This window comes from Amaranthus tricolor, chromosome 2 (assembly GCF_026212465.1).
Source record: "Amaranthus tricolor cultivar Red isolate AtriRed21 chromosome 2, ASM2621246v1, whole genome shotgun sequence".
In the NCBI taxonomy this organism is placed as follows: domain Eukaryota; kingdom Viridiplantae; phylum Streptophyta; class Magnoliopsida; order Caryophyllales; family Amaranthaceae; genus Amaranthus; species Amaranthus tricolor.
This window is the reverse complement of record NC_080048.1, coordinates 36,391,436-36,411,747: the sequence shown is the minus strand read 5'-3', so window position 1 is coordinate 36,411,747 and position 20,312 is coordinate 36,391,436. Positions and strand designations below refer to the sequence as shown.

At 31.1% G+C, this 20,312-nt stretch overlaps 1 protein-coding gene across 1 annotated transcript; it reads left to right on the top strand.

Annotated features, from left to right (window-relative positions):
- The first annotated feature begins 7,827 nt into the window (after positions 1 to 7,827).
- On the top strand, positions 7,828 to 14,562 carry LOC130805872 (sulfite exporter TauE/SafE family protein 3-like). Its single transcript, XM_057670689.1, has 12 exons — positions 7,828 to 8,494; positions 8,617 to 8,776; positions 9,655 to 9,855; positions 9,946 to 10,010; positions 10,112 to 10,139; positions 10,239 to 10,291; positions 10,733 to 10,819; positions 10,901 to 10,951; positions 11,125 to 11,346; positions 13,217 to 13,310; positions 13,456 to 13,596; positions 14,213 to 14,562. The coding sequence occupies exons 1-12, from the start codon at positions 8,288 to 8,290 to the stop codon at positions 14,296 to 14,298; spliced, it is 1,395 nt and encodes a 464-aa protein (XP_057526672.1). The 5' UTR covers positions 7,828 to 8,287; the 3' UTR covers positions 14,299 to 14,562.
- Positions 14,563 to 20,312: the final 5,750 nt, after the last annotated feature.

Here is a 20,312-nt window from a genome sequence, read left to right as displayed (position 1 = left end):
CGACAGGATCAAGTTCAACAGGAGAATTCAAATAACGCCCTGCAGTAGAATACCGTCCTGCAACAAGACTCAAAGCAGGACTTGGACCCTGGTTATGAGTTAAAACGTCCTGTTGAACATTCCAGACATCCAAGAGAGGTTCAGCAGGAAGATCACACCAATGCCATCCTCACCAGCCTGCGTCAAGACACTAAAACCACCCTGCAGCGACAGAAGCAAACTACTACCATCCTGAAGCTGAATCAAAGCAAACACCAAATTGAAAGGGCTGAAGCAAGCAACAAAGGACGAGCAGGGGAAGCAGCTTTAGCAGACATAACAACTTTAGAAGGAAGCCTAGAGGCTTTCAAGATCCATGGCCCGTTCGAAGCCCAGTCCTACTTAATAAACCCAGGATAGACGATACTTAGTTTATCTTGTAATCCAGTTATGTCGTTTATATGGAGACATCAACTAAATTTGCTTAGGTGGATCCTTACATACGTGTTTGTTAATAAAGCCTTAGAAGGCACGTGCATTTGGGGTCATGAGTTCTATATATACCCATAGGCTCCCCCTTGTATCAAACACATTATTCTGTTTTCTGATTTTATGAGAAGTATTTTTCTTCATTTGTGAATTGTGATCACAAGCGAATTAGAAGGTTCTAATTCTATCGTTCTAATTCTATCCTATGTTCCTTGACGTGTGAGTGAAGCATTCAAGAAACATAGCAAGATTCCATTATTGGATTGGTGAGTGAAGCCATTTCAAGGGTGAGAGGTTTGAAGCCCAATCAGTGAGTGAAATTGAGCGGGTTTACATCAAGATCAGTCCCTATACTGATCATATCCGTGTGTTTTTGAATCAAGAATTGGTTGTAATTTGTGTCGCAACTTAATGTTGTGTAGAGAGGATTCTTAATCCCATACATAGTGCATAAACTTTCATTTTAGTGAACAAAACTTGTTAGTTGCTAATGAATTTAGGTACATATACATCTATCTATTACCTAACAAATTCAATAAATTGTCGTATATTATAAAAGTTTGCTTAATCATTCATTATATTCATAATCAAATCCTAATTATACATTTTAAAGAAAAATTTCTCATTAGTCAACTCATGATTCTCTAATCATGTATTCCAACATAGTTACCAACTAATACTAAGTTACCAACTATAAGATAACCCAAAACACGGAGCTTAGCTAAATTTATACTCATCGATAAATTACTTATTACTAGGGGGTGTTTAATGGTGGGATAAGGGTCGGGTTGAACTTAAGTAAATATGAGCCGGATTAGATAAGGGCCCTTAAACATTTAATATGGGCTTTAAATGGGTTAAGCTTTGAAAGCCCTGTCCGGCCTAATATGGCCCATTTTTATTAGTAAGATTTATTTTTAATCTCCATTTATTAATTTATAACAATTAAATTATCATTTATGTCAAGGAACCAACTCAATCAAAAGGTTAAGCTGATGGTTGAAGCCCCACAATATGTTATATACTGTAACATGCCCCCTCACACAAGAGCCTATTGGGCAAGAAGTGTGGATGCAGCACATGCCCTCCTCATACCTGGCGCTAAATATTCTACTTCAAATGAAGGGTGGTTGAGATTCGAACCGGTGACCTCTTGTCACATTGGCTCTGATACCATGTCAAAAAACCAATGGAACCAAAAGTTTAAGCTGATGGGTGAGGTCCCAGAATATATTATACTCTAACAATTTATGATAATTAAAAAAATATTAATAATCCCCATTGACATTGTCATTTATAATATGTAAATTATCCATTAATTATGCTATTTACAAGACCCATTTCCGAACCTGATTGAGCCTTTTTATAGCCCGTTTCATTTTAATTATAGTTGAGTCCGTTTTTGGCCCAACCCATTTTCGACCCGGTCCTTACAAAGCCCTTCTAAAAATGAACCGGATAAGGGCTCAAAATGGGGGCCTGGCCCATTCTACTCATTACTAATAGATATTCTAAAGTAATGGAATCCAACTCATCAATAACAAATATATTTTATTTATCTATTAGTGATGGCCTAGTGGATATTTTACCCACCAGTCAACTAAATTTTTTCTCCAAAACACGCTTATTAATTCGATTTTCACACTGAATTTAGGGATATGTTAATTTATATAGTAGGTGCAAATAATGCTGGTTTATTAGATTAATTATATGGAGAATACTAGGCAGGGTCTTAGTTAAACAATTTATCTTGACCTCTCGAGAATTATTATCTGACACATGCTTAATTAAAATAGAGATTATACTCCAGTATATTCTAATTAAATGCTTTATTTGTTTTTTATACTATTTATCGATTATTTTTAGTTTATAATGTTATTCCAAATCAATAAGTTAAATCACATTCAAGTATAATCTTATTTATTCGTCTAAAAATAATTTTTCGAGCAGAATATTGGGTATAATAATGTTGATGATTAAATATAAATTTTATTAATATTAACTTTTTATAATTTTGGTCATGTACAATTAGAAATATTGTTCTGCATCTTCCTTTATGTGTATGGTTTGCCGTTTTCAATCCCTCCTCAGGCTCATATGCCCTAATCATATTTTCAATGAACAAGATACACAGTATGGTAGTGATGATGATGATAATGAAATAGAGACATTATTGAGAATTAGATTAGTATATCGACAAGTGTGTGAATGTAATTACTTCCTATGTTCTATTTGATGTTACGTGCGGATATTATTTTATTGAATAACAAAGTTAATGGAGATAAAAGGAAACTATAAGCATTTAAAAATTTGTAAAATAAAGTTAGTGAAAATAATATGAGGATAACAAACAAAAAAAATGTAAAAAAATAAATATAGTGAGAAATATATGGAGAGCTTCATTGGGTAAATAACTGTGATTTACATTAATTGTAAATCACTGGTATGTGACATTATTCATAGGTCCATTATTTTTATAATTTTGTTTTTGTTTTTCTATTTTGATTATTTTATTAGTTTTATTTTTGTCTTGTTATGGTTATTTACAAATAATCGTGATTGACGAAAATTTTCAAATATATAAAGACTAAAAACATCATAAAATTGTCATTATTTAAGGATAATAACAATAGTATTTCATTATAAACATCAAATAAAACTGTCTAAAATAAAAAATAGAACATCAAATAGGAACCAAAAAGATAATAATTAAATTTAGATGCTATGAACAATGAACATAGTACGAGATATTTTTTTAGGAAAATAGGAAATATAATACAATAAAGATATTGTTTCAAGAATATCAAGGTTATTTTATTTTCTAATTATTTAGGTTTAGGTTAATATTTTGTTTTCTTATTTTAGTCCTTATAACTTGTATTAATAGAGGTAGTACCTCTCATTATTGTTTAATACAAACCAAGTATTCAAAACCCAAATAAGTCTTATTTCCGCATTATAATTTTCTACATGGTATTATAGCCGTAAGGTTTTCCTGGACGAAAAACTCTACCGGTATTTTATCATTGATCATAATCGACCAAAATTGACCAAACAAAAAACAAATCAAATCAAAACACAACCAATAAAAAAAAATAAGATGGAAAACATGATGTTTTCATTGGCAGAGGTTGAGCAAATTATCCTCCTTTTCCAACAAAGAAACCAAAAAATCGATACAAACCCAAAAATAAATAAAAAACCAAAGGTATCCGAAAGATTTAATGGAAAAATTACACCAGATGGTGTAAAGAAATGAAAATTGAACTTGGCGATCGGGGGATGCTCAATCATATCACCGTCATTCCCCCGACGACCATAACTCCACAATGAAAACAATATGATACCAGGGTTATGTCGTGAATTTTCGCATGTATTAACTCCGACATTATCGACCTTGTTTATTCATTCACTACTACTGCCCATGAATTATGGACTTAGATTTAGGAATGGTCATGACCCTGTTGGACCCACCCCTTTTTTAAGCATCTGGGTCTTATTTTTTGAGACCCATCGGATCTGGATCCAGAAAATATTTGACGGGTCCGAGTTCGGGTCCCAAGGTGCAGACCCGGACCCGAACTCAGACCTGAACTCGAGACCCAGACCCTAGACTTGCCCCTCAGACCCGGACTCGGACCCTATATAATTAATTTTTTTTTTACTTTTTAGTAATTATTTTGTATTTGAATTTCATGGACTCGAACAAGTGTTTCTAATACGATAATAAGTTGTTTACAAAAATACAAAAAGACTCGCAAAAGGTTCAATTTTGACAATCAAAGAGACTTTGTTTAAGACCCATTAAGGACCCATCAAAGACCCTAGACCCGTCAGATCCGGAGGATCTGGATCTGGTTCTGAAAATTTTGCACCCTTAGGATTCGGATCCGTGTCCGGATCTATAAAAAATAAAAGGGTCCGGGTCCGGGTCTGGCCAACCCGCCCCATGACCATCCCTACTTGGATTCATACTCTATACGGGCCAATTTCGCTACCTCTTGTGAATGACCTCCGACCCACTGACCTGCGAACTAAACCACCAACCCATATCTTCTATCTATCTACCCTTTAAACAAAATCAACCCAATTTTATCTTTGAATCCCAATTAATTGAAAAACCAAAAATTCAAATTGTTGACCCAAAACAAAAATTAAACCAACCCAACTTATTTTATGACCTTTTATCCAAAGTCAAAAAATCAAAAATCAACTATGACAAATTTGCCGAAGTGATCATCAAAATGTCCTTTGTTAAATCAAAAGATCAACTAGCGGACTTTCTATTAAAAGCTATTGGATTCGAAGAGTTAAAAATTACTGTGCAAGTTCGGTTTCGGTGATCTCGAGACCTAACTTGAGGGAGAGTGTAGGAAAATAGGAAATATATTAAAATAAAGATATTTTTCAAGAATATTATGTTTTAGGAAATTAAGATATTTTTAATAGTTAGAATATTAAGGTTATTTTATTTCCTAATTATTTAGGTTTAGGTTAATATTCTTTTTCCTTATTTTAGTCCGTATAACTTGTATAGATAGAGATAATACCTTTCATTATTGTTTAATACAAATCAAACATTTAAAATCCAAATCAATCTTATTTTCGCATTATAATTTTCTATAATTTTAAATAGTTCAGCAACATTTAAACGTTACTAAAGTTATGGAGTTGATATGTACTCTTTACCTTATTACATATTATTGTGGGAAGTTAATGCTCTTATCACTAGTGGGGAAGAAAACCAATTCATTATTGACAGTCAATAAAAGCTAGAGCAGTCGCAATCTCATGGTTATAAGTCATAAGATAAGAGTAATATATGGTGTGTTGTGGTGCTCCCTTCGAGTAATTTCAATCCTCAATAATATACCAGCAAACAAATTAGAAATGACATGAGCACTTGATTAGGGATGGAGGTATAGTGAAAAAATATGATAACGGAAACAATCACGATGAAACAATACGGTGATGCGGTAATGTGAGTGATGTGGTTATTGCAACGTTTAAATATTGGTCGAAATGATAAGATATCTTTTGATACTGCCCAAAACGCGATATTTTTATCCTTTCGATGACCTGAATAAACACCTCAGATTAGAGATAAAACTAATTACAAAATGTTAAATTTGTGTTCTTACCCATAGCGATGTATATTGCATTGTTTGTGCCTTTATTATTATTGATTTTTCTTTGATTTATGTTATTATTAGTATTAATACTTGTCTTGTTTTGTCTTGCTTTTTGTGTTGCCTATGACGTGTTCTAAGTATTGTTTTCATTTGCAAATTCTCTTGAACTAATTAGGGTCTTATTGGCTGTAATCTTCTAATCTCCTTCGATAATCAAGATCATATGGTATGTCATTTTTCATCCTTCATCAATAATTTATTCATAATGAATAAAATATACTTCTACAAGATTATTATGATGATGATTAAATATATAAAATCTAAAATTAATCACTGTCCAAAATTAAACAAATTACTAGACTAGAAGATCAGATCCAACAAGAATCCTAGACAAAAAAAAAAAAAAAGAAAAAGACAAAGATTAAACTTATAATAGCTCCTTATGGTCTAATATGCTATCACGCACCCTTGACAATTATTTCGATGTTGTTGTGTAGCTAGTGTTTAGATCTAAACCTATTTAAATTTACTTAATTAATTAATACTAATATCTATGGATCTCAAGGAATAAAATTACATGGGACTTATCTCTGATTAATTATTTATTTTACACAATTCTTAAACATCGCCACTCTTTTTATTTTATCGCCATCCTTATTTTAATAAATTGACAATATTACCCCTGAACTATAATAATAATAATAATAATAACAATGATAACAAAAAAAAAATTAAAGGGGTGAGTCACACAAAACCTGCGACTCGGCCGCGGCTCAGTCACACCGACTGAGTCGCGGCCGAGTCGCGGGTTTTGTGCGACTCACCTCTTTAATTTAATTTTTTATAATTCTTTTTATATATTATTATTATTATTATTATTATATTTGTTATAATTAATTTGTCAATCTGCTACATGTTTTTTTTTATATTTGTCAATTATAATTAATTTGTAATATTTTTCAATTACTAGCTATCACTTTCTTTAATTTTCCATCAACAATTTTTTTCTTTTTTAATATTAATTATCTACACAATTAAAACTATTTATCTTATTTTTCGAACAAACTACGCATTCATTTAAAAAATCAAATTTGGGATCTATGATCACTCTCCAATTTATCTTTCTTTTCGTCAAGCTTGAGGATCATGATAATTTTCATTGATGGATTTCACTAGGGAACTAAACTAATTACTGATTACTTATGTTTTTTTATTTTTCTATTTTTTTATTATTTTTTTTACATAATAGCTTAAATAAACGAAAAAAATTAAAAAGGAATAATGAAAATCATACGAATACAAGAGAAGAAAAAACTAAAAGAACGAGTAAAAAAAAAATGATTACTCCATGTTTCAGTTTAGACAAACCTCGATCTTCCACTAACTAGCCTAGTTTTTCCTTCTTTTACCATGTGTTTTATCAATCATAGCCCAAAAAGTTACTCAAGTCAATATCAAATAAATTTATATCCTTCTCTTTTTTTCCTCCACAATTATTTTTCATATCCTTAAAGTGACATTATTATTATTATTAATTTATTATTATTATCAAATATTTTTATATAAAATAATTTCACGATGACGCCATCTCTATTAGCCCAATCAACGCGTGATCAACAAACTTTAAAGGTGTTCATTTATATTTTTTAAAGTGATTATTTTTTATAGTCGTCAAACAATCACTTGTAATCCCTCAAAGTAATCACTTATGATTTTAAAAATTATCACTTTTTTTTATAAAGTCATCACTTATAACCTTAAAATGAACACTTATAATCTTACAATGATCAATTATAAATATAAGCTGATCATACGAATACGTATAGTAAAATAATTTCATAGAAGACTTGGTGTATTATTATCATTTGACTAATTTGCGAATAATAACTTTGAAGTTTAGCATTTTTGCGAATTACAGTCTCTATGTTTATTTTTTGCGAATTACAGCCACTAAAGTATCAAAGTTTACAGGTTTAAGCCAAAACAAAGAATTTCGACCATTTTGATGGTCGGAGTTTTAGATTAAGTATCGGAAATATGTGTTTTTGACCTGAAATTATAAACTTTAATAGTTAAATGACTGTAATTCACAAAAAAAATAAACATTAAAATTATATTTCGCAAAAATATTTAACTTTAAAACTATAATTCACAAATTATTCAAAAATTATTACTATTATTTACTTCACATTAATAACAATAATTTTATCTTTTGGGGTGTGCTAAAGATGAGGAGTAGTTGAATCATTAAATAAATGAAGGAAGCCAGGTCATGCCCATGATTCCTCTGGCCCTAATTGTCTTTCCTTGTTTATCATTTAGTGCAAGTAATTTTGAGAGCCAATAGAGAAATTGACCCAATTAAAAAAAGGACATAAATAGGGGAAGCAGTCAGGAACCACACAACCCAATATAAAACCAGAACTTGATCAATTGTAATTGCAGATTTGGGATCGGCAGTAGTGACAATATTTAACGTGTCATTACTGTCTCCTGATACTCTGAAAATTCTCCACCTTTGATAATCTGTGGAGGGAGATTTCATTTTTTGTCTTCTTGTTTTTGCAATCTGTAAGGTGTTTGTATAAATTCCTCACTGAAAGAAAGGAAAAGTTGGGGTTTTTTATTGAATTTGATTTATTGAATTATTTTGATTTGTGGGTTGAATTTATAATTTGAAGAAAAAGATGGGTAAATCTGTGTTGATGAAGGTGGCTTTCTTTAGTGTTCTTTTGGTGGGTTGTTTGATGCTGTTTGTATCAGCAAAGGAGGAAATTATGAAGGAAATTGCTGCAACTGAGATTGAAATGGAGGAAGTTGAAATTAGCTTGCTAAGAAAAGCCATCAATTTCTTATGGAAAAGTGGTCAAAATAGTTACACTCATGTTTGGCCTGTAAGTTGAGAAATCTTTTTACTTTGATTATAATTTGTACTGTTTTTTTTGAGGATTTGTTGGAATTGACTTTGAAATTTGTTTTATCATTAATTAATTGAAATTAATGTGATTGATAACAGGAAATGGAATTTGGATGGGAGATTATTGTGGGGTCATTGATTGGATTCTTTGGAGCTGCATTTGGGAGTGTAGGAGGTGTTGGTGGGGGTGGTATTTATGTTCCTATGCTTACCCTTATTATTGGATTTGATTCCAAATCTTCAACAGCCATATCAAAGTGTAAGGAATTTTTATAGGGGTGTTTTTGTTTATTGAGTTTTCTTTTTCTTAGATTCTGGATCTTTCTCGAGCCAAGAGATTATTTGGCCGCACTCTTCTTTATGGATATGAATTGCCGCCCTCCTTCCCTTCCCGGACTTTTTATTATAGTTTTCTATGAGCGGGATACAATAGGTATGATGATGACGACTACATGGTTGTTGTGAATATGCCCTTTTAACTAATGATCTAATTCAAATTACTGGTTATATGAAGCCTGAAATGGCTAATTCCAGGAAGAGTATATGGTTTTTGCTAATATGAGGCTTTGTAGTGGCCAATGGTTACTTGTACTTTTGTACAAATTAGCATAGTTGTGATTCTTAAGATCATTTTCAATTTTCATTAAAGACAATTTAGTGTTTGATTTCACCAAATGATAATAAAAAAACAATCTATGTAAGAATAAATTACCTTGTCTTCTAGACTTGAACTTGATCTATAGCGAATTGAAATTAATGTCCTCAAAATTTATTTTGACCAATTAAAATTGATCATTTTATAAAAATTGGTTGTTGTATACTAACTAAAATTGATTTTTTCTTATTACCCAAAAAAAATTGACTGTTGTTGTAAATCTTGGTTCTTGTTGGCCTTATACTTGAATCTAAATGTAGATTATAACTGATTTTAACTGAATTTCAATTTTTTGATTTGGGGTAAGGCTAGAGAATTCTTACATGTAAAGAGAGAGAACTAATCCTTCTTGTAGGTGGTAAGAACTGAACCACAATTACAAGTGTGAAAGTAAAAATACTTTAGCATTAGGCTAACCCATAATTCTCATTAATTAATGCTTTTTTCGTCTTAAATGATGGTTAATTATTTTTTGGGTGCAGGTATGATTATGGGTGCAGCAGCTTCAACTGTCTACTACAATCTGAAACAAAGGCATCCAACTCTGGATATGCCTGTCATTGACTATGATCTAGCCCTTCTCTTCCAACCTGTGTTGGTGCTTGGAATCAGTATTGGAGTTGCCTTTAATGTTATTTTTGCAGACTGGATGATCACAGTTTTGCTCATTATTCTCTTTTTATGTATGTAATAAAGTGATTAAACTTTTTAATCATAAATTATTTTGGCATTAACTATTGAAAAGCAACTGAATTTGCACTTTGAATATGCAGTTACTTCCACGAAAGCATTCCTTAAAGGTGTTGATGCTTGGAAGAAAGAAACAATTATGAAAAAGGTCCTCTACTTAATCTTTGCATTAATTAATTTGCCTTTATTCTTTTAACCTTTATTTTCTTGTTGCTTTTTCTAACATTGATTTTTATTTTTTATTTTCAGGAGGCTGCTCAACGTTTGTTATCTAATGGTAGCTACATTTTAGCCCTTTTCATATTTTCATCAATTTGTTAATATTCTATTTTTTTTTTTGAGATAATATTAATATGAATATTTCTCCAATGTGTAGGTGATAATGGTGATTACAAAGCTCTATCTGCAGTTCCTAGCAAAAAGGAAGAGGTAAGATCAATACTTTTATTACTATGGAATCGTAGGAGTACTTGAACATTTACGTAGGCATGTGGGTAAAATTTTACGGTTTTTGCATCGTATTCGCCCTAATTGGTCGGGTATGGGTAAGAATTTGGCAGGCAATGGGTGGGTTTGAGTACGAAAAGTCTTACCCGCCATGAGTAGTGGTCAGTGTCACATGATTCGCTAATCACGTCGCGAATCGCGAATCGGGAATCGGAAAAAGCGATTTATGGTCGGTTTTAGGCTAGTTTTGAACCATTTTGAGCGAATCGTGAATTCGAAAGGCGAACTAACTAGTGAATCATGTTTCACCGGTAGTGTTTAGGTGGTGTGGTAAGGGAGAGTGAGTAACCACATCCGCCTGCCCATTTTACCATTCGTACATCTACATTTCGAAAATTACGTTTGATCTTGTTATATGATCAGGTCTCTATCAAGGAAAATGTGCACTGGCCAGTAGTGGGTGTTTTATTTGCTGTTTGGTTTGCCATTCTAGGACTTGAAATTGCTCAGGTTTGTTCAAACCTTTTCTGGTATTTCAAGAAGCTTAAAGCAAATCCATACACCTAAGTTGATATATTTTGTGTCTTTCAGAAATACACCTCTACTTGTTCTATTGGATACTGGGCTACCAACCTGCTTCAGGTATCCTCAACGCACCTAAGATCTTGATCTCCTGTCGAAAACTGATCGTCACATACTGTTTTAGAATCGAGTTTTTCAAAATATTGTGCCATATAATGTCCTTGAGCGCAAATGTGATGATTGATTTAGACCGAAGTGTAGTGTAAATTTATAATCTTTTTCCATTTTCTTAGTTCCCTGTGGCACTTGGAGCATCTGGGTACGAGGCTTATTTGCTGTACACCGGAAAAAGAGTGATTGCTTCACGAGGCGATGCAGTCGGATCCTGGAAAATTCACCAGCTAATTCTATGCATGTGTGTTGGTGTTTGTGCTGGAATGGTTGGAGGACTGCTTGGTCTTGGTGGAGGATTCATTTTAGGACCCTTGTTTCTGGAGTTGGGCATCCCACCTCAGGTCAGTCAGATCATGTGCTTTGCCACTTTTTTGCTTAGCTTTAATGCTGATTAGTGATCACCCCTTGATTTGTCCCTTATTATATTGATACTTATCCGTCTCATGAGTTTGCTACAAATTGTTACTCCCTCTGTTCTCTTTTGTTCTTCTTATTTACTTTTTTCGCATATTCCTATGCAAACTTAAAAGCCAAATAACTTTAACTGTAAGTTACTAAAAGTTATGAAAAGTTGATATTTGAAAAATATATGTTGAGAAAGATTCTTCTTGAATATATTTTTCCATTTAAATTGATGAGAATTTGTACTTAAAGTTTGACTCTAAAATTCGTAGATTCTATTTGAGAAGAACAACAAACGACGGGAGTCCTATAAAGTGCTCTAATATAGTTGTTTGGTAGAATAGACCAAAATTTTGAATTTTGTACATGATATTAAAAGAAAGATGTGTTAATGAAAATTACAGTGGTAAATACCATTTCTTTAAAAAGAAATATAACAAATTAAATGAGATGAAATTATAGCAAACCCGAAAGAGTAAACAATAATTGAAGGTTAAGTGTAAATATGCTTTAGAGAAAAGGAAAAAGGGTAATATTAGAGGGTATATTAGACTATAATCATAATCATTCTTTTTTTGCTGGATTAAGATCTCAAGTTTAGGTGCATGCGCATATCCTGCCATGAAACCTTTTTTTCTTGTTTACGTGTTTAATGTTTTTTATTGGATTTGTGCAAATCTTCACATTGCTTTCCAGAAGTTTAGTCCAAAAATATGGTCCACTTTTTCCTTTTTTTAAACATCACTTTTTCGTTAATGATGTTAATAATGGTTTTCTTTTCTATAGGCTATACAATATACATTATACACCACATACAATTGTTATTGTCGGATAAGGATAAAGAAATGATATAAAAATAAGAATGCCGAAACCTTAATCTGACCTATATGAACCAAAACAATCAACGTGGTATATCGGAAGAAAGAAATGAATATGATTTTCTTTTTTATGTGCACTTCTTATTCATGTAAAGTTGTAGAATATGTTTACTGACAAGAGTAAAGTTACATACATTTGACTCCTCTAAACCCCGCTTAGGTGGGGTCTATTTAATAGCATTGGAGTAATATAATGTATGTACCTATCAAGTTAGAAAGAAGGAGAAAAAGAAAACAATAATGATTCTGGTTTGATGTGGTACCATAGTGAATTTAGGATACTAAATCTTGTTTTTGTAATGGTGTCAATCAATTAATAGACACTATAATTAGAATATATGTGATAAATATGATGTTCAATTGGATGCTTACTTGGTTACTAGTCTCTTTCAGCTTTTTTGTCACATTCTAAATATGTAAGGCTGTGCTATATTATTCAACTTATTCCCCGTTTGCCTGTCCCTATTATTGCCACAGGCTAGAGGTGCTCAAAATAAATTCGATGATTCGATATTTATCCAACCTTATAATCAAACCCGATTTAATCCGATATCAAATATTGATTAACAATTATGTAAAAATCAACATAAACACAAGAGCTGATTTTATTTCATCCCGAAACATCTGACCCAAAATCGATCCGATTACCCGAATGAACACCTTTACCACAGGCCCACAACACACAATCACGCATGTATTAAGAAAATGGTGAGAACATTAAAATCGAGTAGATAAGTAGTAAAATCAATTAGCAAGTTTTAAGTGATCGACCGACCAAGATGGAATTGTTGGCATACTCATGGGGACACAGCCCGCATAGGGTGTATTCGTTGAGAATCAAAATTACCGACTAAAACTGATTTTTACTTACAACACTCTTCATAGCTTAATCAAATACATGAAAGGATTATTAATAGTTTTTGTTTCACAGGTATCAAGTGCTACAGCTACCTTTGCCATGATGTTTTCCTCGTCGATGTCTGTCGTTGAATACTACCTTCTTAAACGATTCCCCATTCCATATGGTAAGCTCAGGCCCGTGAGCGCCTAAATGAATTTAGTCGAACCAACTTTTTATTCGAAAATAAAAAGAAAAGATACGATGATTTCTTGTTGAAAGATTACTCTGAATCTGTAGCAATTTGCTGAACTATCTGTTTCGTCTTGCAGCCGCCTACTTCGTTGCTGTTTCCACATTCGCTGCCTTAGCTGGGCAAGTTCTTGTAAGGAGGTTGATTGCCATTCTTGGAAGAGCATCTTTGATCATCTTTATCTTGTCATTCACTATCTTCGTCAGTGCAATTTCACTCGGTAAGTAGATGTTATGGTATTTAAGTCTCATTTCGCTCAAGTCATTTATGATTATCGATGGAATAGCTCTTTGGCATATGCATTTCTTATACATGTGAACGATGAAAATCAACCTCGTGTGTTATTACAAGGATATGGTTCTAGGTATTGACTTTTCTAATCCTACCTAAACGGATGCATCTTAGGGTAATGGAATAGAAAAGTAGATATTTGTAACAAAGTAAAGTTGAGCTGGACTTATTGTCAATGCCAACATATAATCAGAGAAATACGAGGTGCACACACTCCATAAGCCATTGAAATACCATCCAAAAACCATTCGGTGATGGGAGGAAGAGCTCAATGACATATAAAGTGTGCACGCCGTTTTTAATTCATCGATGTGGGATACAAGACAGAATGCTCTTTTTCTCACTGTTAGAGTATATAACATATCATGGGGCCTCAACCATTAGCTTAAGTTGATAGTTGAGGCCCCAGAATATGTTATATACTCTAAATGTCAAGGAACCAACTCAACTAAAAGCTTAAGTTGATGGTTGAGACCCCAGGATGTGTTATATACGCTAACACGCACATTAAAACTTATGATGTGGTTTTGTTATGACTTATGCAGGTGGAGTAGGCATTTCAAACATGGTGTACAAGATTCAACATAACGAATACATGGGATTCGATAGCTTGTGCGCATACGAAGTGTAAATTATGATTTAATTGTTTTTGGCCGTTTCTTTTGATCATGTTTGGGCAAGTACGCTTCTACATGAAGGGTTTCTCTTGGTGGTGAAAATGGAACCACTGCAGTTGGTGTGACGACTATGAGGGTTTGGGTATGAAGGTGTTGGGTTTGGTTTCCTCATAAGTCTTATCGACATGTTTGCCGATAAATTTTGTGTGCTTAAGTGCACTTGTAGAAGTACGTTTTAGTTCATTGATTCAATAAAATAACTTTCACATTTAAGCTTCTATTTTTAGCAACTTCCAAGCTCACCTTTCTATTCTTCTTAGAAATTATTTATGGTGTCTTTTAATATCTTTTATCCTTTTATGAAGTACTTTTTTGTCATTCAAACAAAAATACTTAATTATTTTAAATCATATAAGTCGTTATACTTTCATAGTCTAAAAGTATTCTCGTTGTTTCAATATGTTTTCAACTAAAAAGTATTCTCGTTTTCTTCACATAATTAATTCTGATGCATTACCACTTGAACATATAGTATTAGGTGATAATAGAAAATTATGAACTATTTTACAGTTATAAGTAATCACTTCATGACTATAAAGAAAGATTACTATAAAGCTGTAAGTGATCAATTTAAAATTATAAGAGATAATTTTATGACAATAAGTAATCACTTTAAAACTATAAGCGATCACTTTAAGATTATAAGTAATCATTTAAAGATTATAAATGATCAATGATCACTTTTAAGACCGTAAATATACTACATTGTAGATATACTTTGAGTCAAATAAACAAACCATCTCATTTGAAGATTTGTGTTTTCCAATTTAAATTACCTTTCTATTTTTTATCTTTCCACAAACACAATAACTTAAAATTTGAAGTTCTAATCGTGCAAAAAATTTCTCATGTCAACAAATTTATCTCATTTGTTCTAAACTTTACTTAGGTGATATGGTCTAATTTGAACATATCTCTTCCTGATCTTATTTGGTTTGGACTACCGTTCTCAATTTTGATCTGATTTGAACTTATTATTATTATTATTATTATTATTATTATTATTATTATTGTTATTAATAATAATAATAATAATAATAATAATAATAACAATAATAATAATAATAAATACAATTAATTAATACCAATTTCAATGGTTTTCTCTGAAATTTGAAGAACTACCATACCAAACTAAACAGACTGTGAACAATACAATCGTATGTCACAACTCTCATCTACCAAACTAAAACATTAAGCCTTAAGGAGACTACATGGTAATTCTGATTTAAAACAATAATTTATCTAATGTTTTTAATATACTTCCTCCTATTCATGAGTTCAACTAGTTAATACGCTAATATAATCTTAAATATATATAATTATTTATAAATAATCAAGTTCGACTTTGAATTGACTTTAAAAACAAGTTTACAATGGTGTAAAAACCAATATGAATTTAAAATCCGATTTTAACCCGATTTGAAACACATAACTCATGACCTGTTGGGTCCATTAATGTCCTACTAAATTAAAATCACAAAATCTTTAGAGACCATCTCTAATTGAGCCAGCCCATTATATATTTTTAGTAGACATTAAGAATGATGTAAGTAGACATTTAAGAAATTAAAAGTATGCATGAAGGATACGATAAGTAGGCATTAAGGCTAATGTAAGTGGACATTAAGAATACGTTAAGTAGACATTAATCTTAAATGGGTTGGACTTGAGATACGTATCTCAAAGAGACGGTCTCTCAAGATACTAGCTGAATTAAAATTGTTCCTACCCAAAATAATTCAATTTATAAGTGACCAACTCTAAATAACCTTACTAAAATTTTATTTGCTAATAATTTGACAAGTAATTTAATTAAATAACATTAATAATGTGAATATTTTCTCAACAAAGGTAGGCGAGAAGCATGCTGCTCCTGGATCAGAGTAATAAATAAATTTTGATGAAATCTTTGATTAGTTGGCTGATTATTAGTATTTAGTAGGTACAAATACATACAAAGTGTCAAAAATTTAGTCAATTTTAGATACGAATATTTGATTGTCACATGCCATTTTATTTTGAAAATATTAGTTTAGATTTGGTTTATGCTATTTTAATGTGTACTTAAGTATTTTTATTTGACAAGTACAATCATTGGAAAATACTTGTTATTATTAGATTTGTGTACATTAAAATTAAAATAGTGCATATCAAGTTATTATTAAATTTGTGTACATTAAAATTAAAATAGTGCATATCAAGTCTATACTAAACTTTTACTTTTACCCTCTTATTTTTGTTGATTGCTACACTTTTATTTTTATGCAATTCATTGCATTATGCATTATTTTAATTTTTAATATCTTTAGTATATAAGGTTAAAAATTTTTAAAAATCAAAATTATGAAAATATTTATAAAGACAAATCAAACAAAATTCTAGTAAAATATATTTTATATAATACACAAAAATAATATAAGCAAAAAAAAAATCAATTATTAAATATTAATTGGAACAATGACCAAAAATCCAAAGTATAATTCTACACGAAAAGATAGATTACTATTTAGGGGTGGCCTTTTTAATTTGATCATCTAACAGTGTGTGATGTACTGATGTGATCTTAGCTCTAATTTATATTTAATTACATTTTGTCATTATTAAACAACTTGTGAATTATATATCTTAACTAAAAACAATTTTGTATTTTTAGCTATTGATGCTTTGGCTAAGACTAGCCACCAAACAAGCATATATATCGAGATTCATGTCTTTAATCAGTTAAATAACAAATATTTTATTTTTAAAAAGATGTTAAATTCAATTTCCAATTAACTCTCCATTTTCCTCAATCAATTCTTTAATAGAAAATATATACATATTTAGCGCATATATTTCCACACTCATACTTATTATTATATTAAATGTATTTCGATGTTGATGTAACTAGCATAACTTTATTAGTTTATTTAACAAGATGACAATCTATCATAGTTTAAATTAAAAATAGAGAAATTTTATGTGGTTATCTTGAATTTTTAACTTTTTCACGTGATAAATAAAGTTTTTTTTTTAATTTACATGGTGACTTTGACCTTTTAATTTTTTCATGTGATAGACAAACTGAAATATTTTTTTGTTAATTTTACATTATTTTTACCCTACGTAATGACATTTTTTTCAAAAAATAAATGTCGTAATCACCCTAATTGATCATATATTCCAAAATTTAGTCAAAATAAATGCTTAATTTAATCAAAAATTTAACATTTCATCTACTACATGGAAAAGTTGAAAGTTCAAGATCACCACGTGAATTTAAAAAAACATTTGTGGAAAAGCCAAAAACTCAGGATCACCACGTGAAATTTCCATAAAAATAAGATAAAATTTTAATTTTTTAAAATTTTACTACTAAGGTGAGCCAAAGTTATATAGATTATGGGAAGGTAAGAAAGTTTGTTCCATAGGATGTTGAGTATTTAGAGCATGTAGGACAATATTCAAAGGCTTAAAATATAACTAAGCAAAAACATAACAACGAGAACAAAATCTAGGCTGCTCGATCATGTGCTCGTTCGAGCAAGGTGTTGCTCGTTCGAGCATGGTTTGTTTGGTCAGGCAGTGTGTTCCAAAACTTTCTGTTTGATGTTTTGAGCATATGCTCGTTCGAGCACCTTATGTATTCATTCGAGCACTTAGGAAAAAAGTTTCTGGAAGTGATTTTGGTTCATGCTCGTTGGAGCACTTTGGAATAGAATATTTGTTTGTGAATCAAAACTTCGATTCATGGAGTGTTGTGTTGTTATGAACTAATGTTTTACTTGATATAATGAGTAAATGGATTTGGATGAATCATTGTTGCTTTACTCTATAAATAAGAGTTAGTGCATGAAATCATTTACACTTTGATTACATCTTGAACATCAATTTCTGAGTTCATCTTTCCCTCAATCTTTTGAAACATAAAAGAGAGTTATAAACTCTTTTATTGTTTTCTGGTTTTAATCTCTACATAAACGCATAATCATTTCCTTCAATCGGTTCGTACTAATCGGTTGATGTGATTGATTGTATCTCGTTGTGAATTTCCGGTCTCATAACCCAAGTACCTTTGTGGGGAAAATACCACAAAGGGAAAGTATTGTAGTCGCCTTCAATCTATATCAAGATTTCTGGTGACGTTCATCGTCGCAAACTAATCTTCTTTACGGTGTTGTTCATCTCATGGTTTATTCAAAGTAAGGAGTCCATTGCCATATACAAAGGTTACGCATTATTATTTCTAATATAGGTTATGTTTATTAGTTATGTTGAAAGATCAAAGAATGAGCAAAAGGGAAAACTTGAAACAAATCAAACCAATTCAACTTGTAAACAACCACAAGAAACATGCTAATTCTCACCTTATTCTAACATTGTAGGTAAACCGGCCAAATGAAGGACATAAAATAATTTACATTAAACAAGCACGACATATGTAAAATGAACTAGAATGACAAGCACATCACCAACAAGATGATCTCACATTTATTCTAACACAACAATCCTGAAATACAACATTTTAGACTTGAGTTTTTAAGAAGAAATGTTACACCTCCGGCCTTATCGAATCGTCGTTGACTACTCATGAAGCCTGTAGATTGACCCTACAAGCAATATAAGTCATTTTATCGTACTTTGGCCTCACTCTAGCGCACTTATCTGTGGAATTTTTTTGTAAATGATCTCACTCTAACGGAGTTCTTAATGAGCATATACTTATCTGCGGAGTTCTTAGTGAGCATACAACGAGATGCACATGAAAATTCTAACTAATAACTAGATGTCTTTATAATACTTTGAACGAGGTTTGAATGCAAATAGTTCAAATCATTAACGGCTCCTTTGGTAGGTGGTAATAGATAGTGGTAATAGGAATGAAAAACTAGTGTAATTGTAGTTAAAAAATCTCTTGACTGCCTTGATGGACATGCTTGTCCAACTCCAATCATTTCATTTTCTTCATAAAATTCATTCCAATGCATTACCATTGGGAGAAGTGGTATTAGGTAGTAATGGAAATTTGTAAACAAAAAAAAAATTGTGATCAAAGTTTCATTATTATGAGAATGATGCGGAACTTTTGATAAAATTTTATACTATAAATCATTTTCATTACCATCATTTAATACTACTTATCAAACTGGCCGTAAGTACTTCATCACAAATAGAAACAATTAAAAGATGACATTTTATTATCCAATAAAGTTGAAGCACTAGAATGGTTTCCTAGAAAGCGTAAACATAAAATCATAACATTTTAACATAAAATCATAACGTAATAAATTGTTTTCATGATTTTCCGAAAAGCCATAAAAACAACCTTTATTTTGTCTCATAAAAGTCCCCCTTCATCAATGAAAACCTATAAAGCACACTTTTATAATTTTTACTCTTAGAAAACTAAAAATATTTACCATTAATATTTATTTTTTATATAAATGAAATTGTTCCTTGTTAATTCATATAGAAAATAACTATATCTAACAAAAGATAAGCATAGGCTTATTATAGCAAACTTCAAAAACGGAGTATGTCTATAGACGGAGCTAAAGGTATCAGAGAATATGACGACGCTCCCAATCCTTATTAATTGAATTTTCGCTTTTATAAAAGCTATAAAGAATTTTTATACCTTATAATTGGGTTATTTGCCCTAACTTATTTTAGTTTTGCCTTTGCCACCAAAAATGTAAGAAGATCTAGACGTGAACTATTCAATGTTATAGTCGATCCACAAAATCGATATTTCCATAAATGTAGGACTGATTATTGTTCTGTAATGTAAAAACAACTCTAGGTTAATAATTGTTATTTGTCAACTTGACAAATCACACTCATGTGATGGCTGATGGGTTTGATAGGGTGATAATTTAAAAATTGTAATTTATCTTTTTGTGTTTTATTTATTTAATTAGTATGTTTTTTTGTCTTTTATGGTGATTTACAAATCACATGATTAATTAGAATTTTCTAGTAATGCAAA